Source organism: Schistocerca gregaria, chromosome 8 (assembly GCF_023897955.1).
Source record: "Schistocerca gregaria isolate iqSchGreg1 chromosome 8, iqSchGreg1.2, whole genome shotgun sequence".
NCBI classification, from domain to species: domain Eukaryota; kingdom Metazoa; phylum Arthropoda; class Insecta; order Orthoptera; family Acrididae; genus Schistocerca; species Schistocerca gregaria.
Genome location: NC_064927.1, coordinates 263,970,549 through 263,984,416, shown reverse-complemented (window position 1 = coordinate 263,984,416; position 13,868 = coordinate 263,970,549). Strand labels below are relative to the sequence as shown.

The 13,868-nt window shown below is 38.9% G+C and overlaps 1 protein-coding gene across 1 annotated transcript in view; it reads right to left on the bottom strand.

Moving 5' to 3' along the window:
• Nucleotides 1-13,868, bottom strand: part of LOC126284279 (dynein axonemal intermediate chain 7-like) — an 828,882-nt gene that overhangs the window by 100,316 nt on the left and 714,698 nt on the right. Inside the window, exon 11 of the mRNA XM_049983103.1 lies at nt 1,170-1,326. Coding sequence (XP_049839060.1) covers nt 1,170-1,326 — 157 coding nt within the window. The remainder of the gene's footprint in view (nt 1-1,169; nt 1,327-13,868) is intronic.

Below are 13,868 nucleotides of genomic sequence, written 5' to 3'. Positions count from 1 at the left end.
TTTCAGAAATGCCCTGTATGGTTTTCAAGGGAATATTATACCATTCTTCCAGCAAAATGATGGCAAGTTCTGGTAAAGATGATGGAGTTGTTAGCTATTATGCATCTTTCTCTCCAAAGTAGACCACAAAGGCTCAATAATACTGAGATCTGGTGACTGTTGTGGCCAACAAAGATGCAACAGTTCATCCTGCCGCTCATGAAATGAGTCCTGGATGATGAAAGCTGTGTGAACAGTGGTCCTGTTGTCTTGGAACATAGCATTACCATTGGGGAACATATATTGTACCATGAGATAGACTTGATCAGTCAAAATGGTCACATAATTCTCAGCAGGAGAACCATGTGCAGGATAACCATGTGGTACGTGAAATAGCACGATATGGCTGCCCAAATTATCACAAAATCTCCGCTATATTTTATTCTTGGGATGTAAATTTGGTCAAAAGTTCAAAACAGTGTAAAACAGGACTTATCCGACCAAATTATTTACTTCCAATGCTCTATTGGCCAGGTTTTATGGCTTCAGTACCACATTTTCCTGTTGTGAGCATTTGCGCCACTGATGAGTGGAATTCCAGTTTGCCCTGCAGTTCCTTGCCTATGAAGCTCCCTTTATGTTGTTATGGTGCTGACTGGGTTTGCAAGTGTGACATTAGGTTCTACTGTGACTTTTGCATCTGTCATCCTCTTATTTTTCATCATAGTTCCTTTCAATGACTGTCCATCACAATACTCAGTACACACTTTCACCTACATTGTGACTTAGCAAATGATGTTTTTCTGTCTTGCTTGCATGTGGTGTAAATCTTCGATATGGTGTCTTTTGAAACACCAGCCACTTCAACTCCCTTGGTTAAGAAGTATCCACTATCGAACACCAATAATTTGCCCATGTTTGAATTCACTTAACTCCAATGTAATGCACTCAAAACCATACAGAACCATGTTCTGATAATGACTGAGACTCACAATGTATAGAAGACATTGTGGTTCAAGATCAAATACAACAGCACAATCTGCAGGCTACATTAGCATCTCCGTTTATGTTCAAGTGTGCATTTGATACAGTGTTTTCAAACTTTTGTCCAACCCCTGTATATCTGATACTGAATAGACAAATAAAGCTTTCTCTAGTCATAACTGAAAATGGACAGCTCCACATCTTACTCTATACTTATGAGAGCAAGTTCATTCAACTCTTGCTCTTGCTTTCTGAGCTCAGCTTCAATATCTTCTGGAAGTCGCTTCTGCCCTGGTTCTGGTGGTGGTGGTGGTTGGTACCTAGCCCAAAAGTCCACTGGTTGTAGCTGTGCTGGTAAGGGCACTGTGAGAATATTTAAAACAATGTTAGCTCATAACACGTCAATAAAGACAGTTAAGATCTGATTATATTTTAAAAAGGCAACATTGATATTACAAAAGATGCTGCCCACTCAAAAGTTCTCTATGTTATTAATAAATATAGCAAAAAGCATTAAATAAGTAGGAAGTAATCAACAACATACACAGAAAAATAATTTATATGCTTCAAATTACTTGCTAGTAGTAGACATACACTGGAACAAAAGACGACAAACACAGCAGAAAAATATCAGACCAATCCACAATGAAATGTTAGAAAAAGACAAGATTTGAAAACCTGGAATGGCAGTGGCAAAGAAGGCAGCTGACATGTCATAACAAATTTATAAATTCATTCATTCATTCTCTCACTGAATTGGGAGTCCACTTGCCAAAGAAAGGCAAAGGTTCTGTGTTGGAGTTCTGGTACAGCACATTGTTTTCATTTGCCAGGAAGTTTCATATCAGCGCACAGTCCATTGCAGAGAAGATATACATGTTCAACATGGTTAAGACAATTATATATCACAAAGAAAAAAAAAACATGAATCATAATAAACCAGATAAAATATGAGAAACAACTTTAAGTAGACAGAAAAATACACTAGCCACTCTGGAAGCAGATAGCATATTGAACTGGAATGCGCAAAACCAAATGAATCTAAAAGAAAAAAAAGAAAAAAAAGAAAATGCTGTATGCACTGCAGTCAAATAACGCTTTGAATAGTACTCAGCTGTTGGAGGGCTCCCCTGGATACATTGTGGATGTCTTTAATTCCTTCTCCTTTGAAACCATAAATTACACAGTTTATAATATGAACCACAATTTGAAGTTCACCATGCTCACAGAAAGGGTCATCTGCAAGATACCAATTTATCGTTAAGCTTTCACAGCAACCTGTTCCAGTATTTATTCTGTTTAATCTTGTCCGGAGTCTTCTTGGAAGGTCAAAACCAGAAACTTATATGCTTACATAGGGAATCCATTTTGTGTGATGTTTCTTCATCAGTGTTATTGCTAGTCCCTTTCTTCCTCAAAAACTTCGAGTCTATGGATGGTTTCCAGAGATGCATCCTCAACTTCAGTTGATTGTTTGCGTGGAAATGATGATGAACAGGGAGATCACACTTGTTTGATATCTTCTTCCACTCCTTTTTTATTGCAGAGTGAAAATACATTCTGGAAACTATCCCCCCTAGGCTGTGGATAATCCATTTCTATGCAATATTCTTTCTTTCAAGAGAGCTATCCCAATAGTGTATGCACAGAACTTCTGTGAAGTTTGAAATGCAGATTATACTTAATGATGAAAATAAAGCTGTGAGAGCATGTTGTGAGATGTACTTGGATGGATCTGTTGGTAGAGTACTTGCATATGAAAGACAAAGCTCCCAGGTCTGAGTCCTGATCCAACATACAGCTTTAATCTGCCAGGAAGTTTAAAAATTAGTTACACATTTTAGGAACTGCAAACTGTTCACATCTTTGTCAGAACATTATGAATATTCTGCATTTCCTCAATTCATTATAAGGCGGCATACATATTTGACAAGCATTAATTTTGGAATTAGTAAAAACAACTGCTCAGTATACAGAGATGGCATAAAACACATGAATAATAATTCAGTTTGTAACTTGTGTTGTGCGCCAGAGCACACAGACTCACACATTAATATTATCCCTGCACTGTGGTCTGACTAAGGTGGGAGTTGTGGTAGTGTAGTGGGTTTAATGAACAAGAAAAGGGTGATAGTAAGAAATGGATTAAGGTAAGAGATGGGCAAGAACTCGAAAAAGCAGAGACAGCCAGAGATTGAGATCCTGGCTAAACTTGTGTATCCATCTCCCAGCTGCCAAACTGCCACTCTTACGTTACTGTGTGGAAGAGCTAATACTTCTACTTGTGCCATGTGAAACTTTCTTTTGTGCTGTGTTGTTTTACTGTTGTCCTGCTTTCTCTCCTTTTCTTTAATCCTTGCTCCTCAGTTTCCTTTGCTCCTTTTTTTAACATAAAAACTTCTTTATTTACTGCACTAACACCATTCAATACAAATTCTCACAACAGTGAAGCCATTGTACAAGGGCAGAGTAGATATGTAAGTATGTTCACCCTTCTGCTTTGAGGAAAAAATATAGAGTGTAAGTGTAATTAATGTTTTGCAATTCTTGTTTGAATAACTGTCCACAGCTTAACATATACACTGTACTCTATGTGTTTGCCCATAATAATTCTGTTAAATTATCTCATTAACAGTTATCCAGTATGATTTCATTCACAGATAACATCAGGGATCATTAGGAACGGGTAGAGCAAGTTTAGAGCTCATCCTTCACCACGCTAGCAAGATTTGAACATGTAATGAGAGAAATATAACTGCAGACTGTAAGGCAATGTTATGATAATTGCCTCCTGATCAAATAGTGAGGACTGTTGAAAGCTCAGATCATGATTTTAATCATGGGATCAGTCTGAAAAGCGAGGACTGTTGAAAGCTCAGATCATGATTTTAATCATGAGACCAGTCTGAAGCTGAAGTACAACATGTTTTAATTTGTAAGGCTGAGTTGACTGAAGGCAAAGGCTACAATAAGATGACTTGATTGAGATATGAAGCCCGACTGCCATCTCTCCTCCACTTGCCTGATCAAAAATATTCAGTGCATGAACAGCAATAAGGAAGGGAATTATTACACTTTTCGGATATTTCATATGAGCAACTTCAGAGAATTACTAAAAGTCAGCATCACAAACTTCATGGTGAAGCAAACAGAGATGTTTCCAAGACCTTTTATGCATGGCCAATTCAAGCTTTCAGATTGCTCATGCACCAGCAGGAATTCTTTCAGAAATGAAATTTTAGTCACTGGGCTATTCATTTAACGGCAAAAAAATTGAGCTCAAGTCAAAAAGCCAATAATAAATCCCTACTCATATTACTAGCTTACTGTAAGCTTTGAGTGAACTTTGATGCCATTAGTGAGAAACCTGTCCTACATACTGAAGTTTTTGCTTTTCTTCCATGCTTAATGTGGAACTGTTATCACAGAATTATCAATACTCATCTGTTAAATTTTAACTTATCAATAAAGTTTCCTTTAATTTTAAAGCACTTATCATACTGGTTAATGAGATAAACATGGTGCTTATAGTATTCTGCATATTTTGCCCTGACGAAAATTAAAACAGTACAGTCCACATTTGTGTTGCTACTGTAATGGTGATAGTAAAGTTCTCTCAGCAATAACGGAAATAACTGAAAAACTGTGATGTCATAGTATTACTGTTTAAGGGGAAAATGCATAATCCATACAGTGCATACAGACATTTACATACTTGCAGGTCTAGTTTAGCAAGGACAAGACAAAGTCAACCACGGTCGTATGGTAGGAAATACGCCAACATTTTCTTGAAGTAATTTAGGGAAACTACTGAAAACCTTTATCAGAATGCAGCCTCCATGCTATAAAAAAAGGCCAGTCTGTTTAAATCAGTGAAATTACATTCAATTTATCTCTAGTGTACAATAATGTTTTGCAAAGAAGTCATTTAATAATGTAAAAAGTTGGGCTACTCTGTTCATTCATTTACCACTACCAATAACACATTACACACACTATATTCATACTATTTCATAATTGCAAAAACTTAACCTTTCATAAATAATTTGAATTCTCTTTTGTACCTTAAAAAAAGTTGTCTTTCAGGAAGAATTTTCATTTTCTCTCATAAGTAAATAGTGCCGTGCAAAGTAATTACGTTTAACAGTTGCATCTGAGGTATGTAATACAACTGTGTCTAAACAGCCATCACCTTCAAACTATTTTATAAAAATACACTCCTGGAAATTGAAATAAGAACACCGTGAATTCATTGTCCCAGGAAGGGGAAACTTTATTGACACATTCCTGGGGTCAGATACATCACATGATCACACTGACAGAACCACGGGCACATAGACACAGGCAACAGAGCATGCACAATGTCGGCACTAGTACAGTGTATATTCACCTTTCGCAGCAATGCAGGCTGCTACTCTCCCATGGAGACGATTGTAGAGATGCTGGATGTAGTCCTGTGGAACGGCTTGCCATGCCATTTCCACCTGGCGCCTCAGTTGCACCAGCGTTCGTGCTGGACGTGCAGACCGTGTGAGACGACGCTTCATCTAGTCCCAAACATGCTCAATGGGGGACAGATCCGGAGATCTTGTTGGCCAGGGTAGTTGACTTACACCTTCTAGAGCACGTTGGGTGGCACGGGATACATGCGGACGTGCATTGTCCTGTTGGAATAGCAAGTTCCCTTGCCGGTCTAGGAATGGTAGAACGATGGGTTTGATGACGGTTTGGTGTGTCCGCTGTGCCATGCGTGTGATCATTGCTTGTACAGCCCTCTCGCAGTGTCCGGAGCAAGTATGGTGGGTCTGACACACCGGTGTCAATGTGTTCTTTTTTCCATTTCCAGGAGTGTATTAAATTTAGAAATGCCTTGTGTGATGCCATTTTCCAATCAAAGCTTAGTAGTTGAATAACCTCTCATAATGAATGAGTGTGCAAATTGCCATAGCATCATGAGAAATGTCAGTCTGTGAGAAGGATGGCAGCATTATTATCATGCGGAATGTTGTAATACACCCTACATGACGAATGCTAATGGATGCTTCTCAAGATGCAGTGGCTCGCACAACAACTACACAATTCTTGGGAAAAACAGCTTATCTGGAAACTTTGAACTTATTTGCCAATAGTGCAGGAAGAGGTAGCAGCTTTGCAAGCTGCAGCAGGACTAGAAAAGAAGACTGGATTAAATCAAGTGTTCCAAATCAGTAATAGAACCAGGAAACACTACAAGTATGATCACTTCACTCTATTTGTTTCAGAGAGAGTGAAGAAAAGAACAAAAGGATTAAGGTAGCCCACGAAGAAGCCCAGAAGAACTCTGCAATACAGAACATGAAGTGCAGGCTAAGTGTAACAAGGAATGTTTTAAGAAGCCCGAGAAGGTCTTACTGATTCATAATACTCAGTAGAGAGGAACAGCAGAATCAATACAGGACTTGTTTGGATGTGATTACCAGGTAATTAGCATTTATAGGGTCTCAGCAATGTCACCTGCAATTAAGGCTCACTAGGGACTGGTATTGGAATGGAAGATTATGTAATAAGAGTAGGAGGTGCAGACAACTGTTTGGATTGTAACCTTAATTGTAAAACTAAGGATGAAATCAGATCCACTGTAGAGAATGCTCCTTGCATTTTTGTGAAGACTGTGTCACTCTTTGAGCACTGTGATAAGGCAGTAGAACATGTTCATGCTGAGATGGGAAACTGCTCAGGGGAGACAGATGTTCATACACGTGTGTGACTAATATATTTTCCTTCATGGTTTGTATCTGAATGTTTCTGAAAAGAGGCTACTTTAGTAGTGAACTACCAGACATATACCTTGTCACAAAATAGTATCTGTCCAGTCCCACTGATTCCTGATGTGTACCTTAAGGCTTTCTTTTAGGGAAAATTCATTCAAAACTTACAGATGCAAAATACATATAGCTACAGCCATAAGAGCTACTGGCATAACAAGATACTGCAGCTTGGAGATAATAAAAAGCATTTCATGCCTTCCATCAAAACATTAAAAGCTTCATAAATAGAAAAAAGCTTCTATGCAAAATAAAGGAAATGCAACCGCTTACCTTTAGCAAACTAATATGTGGCACACAGACTTGTGTAAAAGAACACAGTATTAACTAGTTTCTGTGCCATGGCTCTTTTACTTGGTTTAAAGTATTTTGTGCAAAGAAGAGAGAATGCTACCTAATTCAGAGGACAAGCTGTTGTAAATAGTTGAAACTCAGCTGCCATCAGCATTGTGAAATCCTTCTGTCTGCTATTAAAAAAAGTAAAAATTATGTACTATGCTCAAAAAATGAAGCACTCAAAAACATTTGCAACATCATTACACAAGAAACTAGCAAAAATAACAACCCACATCAAATGATCTTCTGATAAATAATTTTTTTTTCATAGCAGACAGGAATGTTTTACAATACTTGTGGTAACTGAGATTCAAGTCAAATTCAATGATTACTTTTTTTACAGTGGCACAAAACTTTTCACTCTCTAATAAAAAATCAAATACAGACGCATTATATTCACTTGTGCAGACACAGCATGTACCAGCAACAGACATTAGTTTCTTAAGTTCACCTCCTAAGGATATTGTAAAATTCACCATGCCACTCAAAATTAGTAAGGCTACTAATTATAATGGCCATCCTAGCGGAATATTAAAATATTGTGCTGTAAATAAAATAGAAAGAAACTTCCGCATGGGAAAAAATATATTACAAACAAAGATTCCAAGACTTACCAAGCGGGAAAGCGCACAATAAAATAACATGTCCTACACTCGTAGTCTCTGCTGTAAATATCACTTTGCCACGAATAAAAATAATCCTGATCCCACTCCTAATGATCCAACTCCCCAAGACACTATCCAAATTGAACCCTGCCTGGAACAGTTCCGTCCTCCATCACAGCGGGATCCACCTCCTCTTCCTCAAAATCACCCTCTCCAAACCTTCCAGGAATTTCTCACTTCCAGCCTTGCCTCTCAATCTTTCTTGAAAAACCTTAATCCTACTCCCAACATCACCACAGCCGAAGCCCAGGCTATCTGTGATCTGAAAGCTGATCGATCCATCATCATTCTTCCGGCTGACAAGGGTTCCACGACCGTGGTACTTGATCATGTGGCTGAGGGACTGCGTCAGCTTTCAGACAACTCCACATACAAAGTTTGCCAAGGTAATCCCATTCCTGATGTCCAGGTGGAGCTTCAAGGAATACTCAGAACCTTAGGCCCCCTACAAAACCTTTCACCTGACTCCATCAAACTCCTGACCCCATCGACACCTCGCACTCCTACCTTCTACCTACTTCCTAAAATTCACAAACCCAAACATCCTGGCCGCCCCATTGTAGCTGGTTACCAAGCCCCCACAGAACGTATCTCTGCCTACATAGATCAACACCTTCAACCCATTACATGCAGTCTCCCATCCTTCATCAAAGACACCAACCACTTTCTCGAATGCCTGGAATCCTTACCCAGTCTGTTACCCCCGGAAACCATCCTTGTAACCATTGATGCCACTTTCTTATACACAAATATCCCACACGTCCAGGGCCTCCCTCACTGCAATGGAGCACTTCCTTTCACACCGATCACCTGCCACCCTACCTAAAACCTATTTCCTCATCACCTTAGCCAGCTTCATCCTGACCCACAACCTCTTCACTTTTGAAGGCCAGACATACCAACAATTAAAGGGAACAGCCATGGGTACCAGGATGGCCCCCTCGTATGCCAACCTATTTATGGGTCGCTTAGAGGAAGCCTTCTTGGTTACCCAAGCCTGCCAACCCAAAGTTTGGTACAGATTTATTGATGACATCTTCATGATCTGGACTCACAGTGAAGAACAACTCCAGAATTTCCTCTCCAACCTCAACTCCTTTGGTTCCATCAGATTCACCTGGTCCTACTCCAAATCCCATGCCACTTTCCTTGACATTGACCTTCATCTGTCCAATGGCCAGCTTCACACATCCGTCCACATCAAACCCACCAACAAGCAACAGTACCTCCATTATGACAGCTGCCACCCATTCCATATCAAACAGTCCCTTCCCTACAGCCTAGACCTTCATGGCAAACGAATCTGCTCCAGTCCTGAATCCCTGAACCATTACACCAACAACCTGAAAACAGCTTTCGCATCCCGCAACTACCCTCCCGGCCTGGTACAGAAGCAAATAACCAGAGCCACTTCCTCATCCCCTCAAACCCAGAACCTCTCACAGAAGAACCCCAAAAGTGCCCCACTGGTGACACGATACTTCCTGGGACTGGATCAGACTCTGAATGTGGCTCTCCAGCAGGGATATGACTTCTTAAAATCCTGCCCCTAAATGAGATCCATCCTTCATGAAATCCTCCCAACTCCACCAAGAGCGTCTTTCCGCCTTCCACCTAACCTTCGTAATCTCTTGGTTCATCCCTATGAAATCCCCAAACCACCTTCCCTACCCTCTGGCTCCTACCCTTGTAACTGCCCCCAGTGTAAAACCTGTCCCATGCACCATCCCATCACCACCTACTCCAGTCCTGTAACCCGGAAGGTGTACACGATCAAAGGCAGAGCCACGTGTGAAAGCACCCATGTGATTTACCAACTGACCTGCCTACACTGTGATGCTTCCTATGTGGGAATGACCAGTAACAAACTGTCCATTCGCATGAATGGACACAGGCAGACAGTGTTTGTCGGTAATGAGGATCACCCTGTGGCTAAACATGCCTTGGTGCATGGCCAGCACATCTTGGCACAGTGTTACATCGTCCGGGTTATCTGGATACTTCCCACCAATACCAACCTATCCGAACTCCAGAGATGGGAACTAGCCCTTCAATATATCCTCTCTTCTCGTTATCCACCAGGCCTCAATCTCTGCTAATTTCAAGTTGCCGCTACTCATACCTTACCTGTCATTCAACATCATCTTTGCCTCTGCACTTCCCATCTTTGCCTCTGCACTTCCACCTCGACTGACAGCTCTGCCCAAACTCTTTGCCTTTAAATATGTCTGCTTGTGTCTGTATATGCATGGATGGATATGTGTGTGTGTGTGTGTGTGTGTGTGTGTGTGTGTGTGTGTGTGTGTGTGTATGCGAGTATATACCTATCCTTTTTTCCCTCTAAGGTAAGTCTTTCCACTCCCGGGATTGGAATGACTCGTTACCCTCTCCCTTAAAACCCACATCCTTTCATCTTTCCTTTTCCTTCCCTCTTTCCTGACGAAGCAACCGCCAGTTGCGAAAGCTTGTAATTTTGTGTGTGTGTTTGTGTGTTATTTTATTGTGGCTGTCTACCGGCGCTTTCCTGCTTGGTAAGTCTTGGAATCTTTGTTTTTAAAATATTGTGCTGAAGATAGGATTACAGTTAATTTATCTTTGTACTCAAGCAATGGCTCATTTTCGTGATAGTAACACCCACTTTTGAATACATTTACTTCTTAATGGTTTCCATTGTTAAGAATAAAAAAGCAGTTCAATCTGATATAAATCACAATACAAGAAACAAAAATTATTTTGAAGTAAATTTTGCCTTCTTGTCGAGAATTGGCCTGAAGACCTGCAACAAGCTCCCATCTAACCTAAGGCAACCAATTTGGTATTATCTGTGCACCCAGAATCAAGGATTGAAAATTTTTGTTCTGGTATTCACTAACAATGTCACATCCATTATGGACTGCTGCTATGGCAACACTCTACACACATAAGGGAGCTACGGAAGAAATAACAGAAAGTCATAAGAGAAATATGTAGGGCTGGTCCAAGAGATCACTGTCAACCTCTGTTCAGTAAGCTTAATATATTTACTGTTGTAAATCTGTACATATGTATCTTTTCACTCTACATTAAACGAAATGCAAAATAATTTCAAATGAAAGGAGATAAACACTAGCGCTACACAAGGGGGAAAATTAAAATGGATATTCCAAAACACAGTCTGGTAAAAGAAGCCAACTCAACCAGAGTCACCTCTCTAAGAATCTTTAACAAATTAACGACTTCAGCATGGTCTATGCCATGTAAATTATTCTGAAAAATTGTATAACTTTTTGGCTGGACATACATTTTATAATGTAAAAGAATTTTTTGATGTACAAGTTGTGCACATATGTTAAAATTTAAAATGTATAAACATGTCTAATTGTGTGCATAATTAAGCACAGTGATAATGTGAATCATAGATGAAGCCTATTCCATTGTCTAAGTGGTCAATGATGAACACAGATGACAAGTAGTAACGTTTTAAAGCTGTGTGATAAGTAGTAATGTACTGCACACAGAACTCATTATTTACAGATACAGTGAACTATTTTATGAGAAAAATGCCAGTGTAATTAAGTAAATATTAAACTACCAATGTTAGAGAAACAGCAGATATCTTATATAACTGAGGAAGAGGCAACTTTTTCTTTTTAGCATGATTAGTACTAAGCAGTACAGTGATACTTTACTATTAGTACAGTGTTCAGAATAAGTTTCTACAGTTTTCTTGCTTTCTGATAGTGTATAACTTCATCTGTTGCATACTTGGAGAACAATATTCAATGATGACTCTAACACCCACTTTCTGATCTGAGCACCTTTATTATTCACAGTTATATATACAGCCACATATGCAGAGCACAACTTCACAACTTCTTGGTTACCAAACATTACAATATATCAACAAAAGACATTATAATAATACATACCGGTGCATCCAGTGTGCTATATAAGTTCATATTCGATCTTCGATTTATGTGTGCATCTGCCACACATTTATTGTATCTGAAACATCTTCTTGCTGGGATCTACAGAACATGTTGAATCACTCAATTTTGAAGTATCCTCTGCCATGCACTTCACAGTGGTTGGCAGAGTATAGATCTGCATATCTGAACTGGATATCACAGGTTTCATAGCTACACAGAGAACTTTTTGGCTGCCTTTTGAGAGAACAATCGCAAGACTAATTTGATAGAGTGGCAAAATGTATGATTGCATATTAGTTTACAAAATGGCTACCTGTGAAATAAGAGGGCATTTTTGCATGTTTATTGTCACATGCTGCACTAATAGCTTTTTGACAGTGGCAGACATCCCAATCTAAAAGAACCTCACATCACACTGGGATTTTGACTGAAATGTAATATGGAATCACCAGCATGCATCCAAGATTGTGGCTAAAATACAGATGCAGGAAGTGTGGGGTGTCAGCATTAGTCCTTTCTGACCACTCATAATAAACATTCTAGAGGGAAACATTACATGCCCACATGGAGGATAACTGCATGAAATACATCTTCCATCACTCCTGCCCATAAAGTTGCTGATACCTTCAGTGGACCATAAAGAACCAAAATCATATTATGTTGTCAGGATGAATCAGCTTTCTGCCTGTATATGAAAGAGGCTTAGCATTGTGATCATGAATCAGCTTTCTGCCTGTATATGAAAGAGGCTCAACATTGTGATCAGTGGCAGGTATAGTTCAGTCAGTGCCTCGGGTGCAATAAAATCATGGGTGCCCACAATAAAGGTGAAAGTGAGTACATCTATACTGTATTTCTGAATAAATTAAAATATGATGTAGTATTTAAAAAGTTTGTTTCAGATAAAGCATGCTCCACTTCCATCTTGTGCAATCTCTGGTGTCTCCTCAACAACTCACATCATGGACATGTAATTCTGTAGTGTGTCAAGGCAGTTCTTTTGTAATTAATATAAATAACTACAGCATTGTAACAATGAAAAAGTTCTGAACTACAAGCTGAACACTAACAGGGGTTCAAAATTCCAGTGAGTACACGTTCTATTAAATGACACTTTTATATTTATATGTATAGTTTATTTAGCACAGCACATTTTGTAACAAAAAACTGTTCCCAATTCCATTTTATCCCTCTGCAGATGTAGCTCTCAGTCAGCTGAAGTTCCAAAGAAAACCACCATATTCTAAACTATTATTTTCAAAATCCAACTGATACTGCTTGTGTTACTGCAATTGGAATGTTTGTCAAAATCAGCAAGAAACTGCCAGCAAGAGTGATAGCTAATTTGTGTGCAGCATTTAGTTTTGTCATCTTCTTACATTCTGCTGTGAAGATGATGTTAAGCTGGTTAAACTCATTTAAATGATATTGAGACATGATAAACATACACATTTGCTCATTTATTGTAACATTTCATGGAGCAATCAGAGCCTCTAAACCAGTTGCAGTAGTACATGGAGACCTACGTGGACCAAGGGAAGTTATGGCATTAGGGGGTGCAAAGCATTTTCTCATTTTGGAAGATGATTATACCCAAAAAGGATTTGCATATTTTCTTAAGTCAAAGAATGAGACTTCAAAAAAATTTCATAAAATGGTGGGGAATCAGCAAGAAATAATAAAAACACTAAGAACAGATAACGGAAAAGAATTCTGTTGTCTGAATTTTGACAGTTTGTTGAAAAACATGGCATTATACATCAGTTATCCAACAGCTATACATCAGAACAAAACACTTTGGCAGAAAGGTTGAATAGGACTGTTGTAGAAAAGGCATGATGTTTACTATTTATGATAAACTTGATAAGAGATTTTGGTTTGAAGCTGTTAATAGTGCAGTGCTGTATATTTGTGAAATAGGTTAGTGAGTTCAAGTTTAGGGAATAAAACACCCTATAAACGATGGACTGGCAAGAAACCCAACATTAGTCATCTCAGAATAATTGGATGCAAGGCCATGGTGCATATTCCCAAAGTCAAGAGAAGAAATTGGGATTAAATGGCAAAAGAAATGATATTAGTGGAATATAGCAATACTACACTCTATGACCCTGAAACAAATTATGTAGTGATAAGCTGAAATATAATGGAAAATATCAATGATGCAGGAACTAAAATAAATAATCATGACA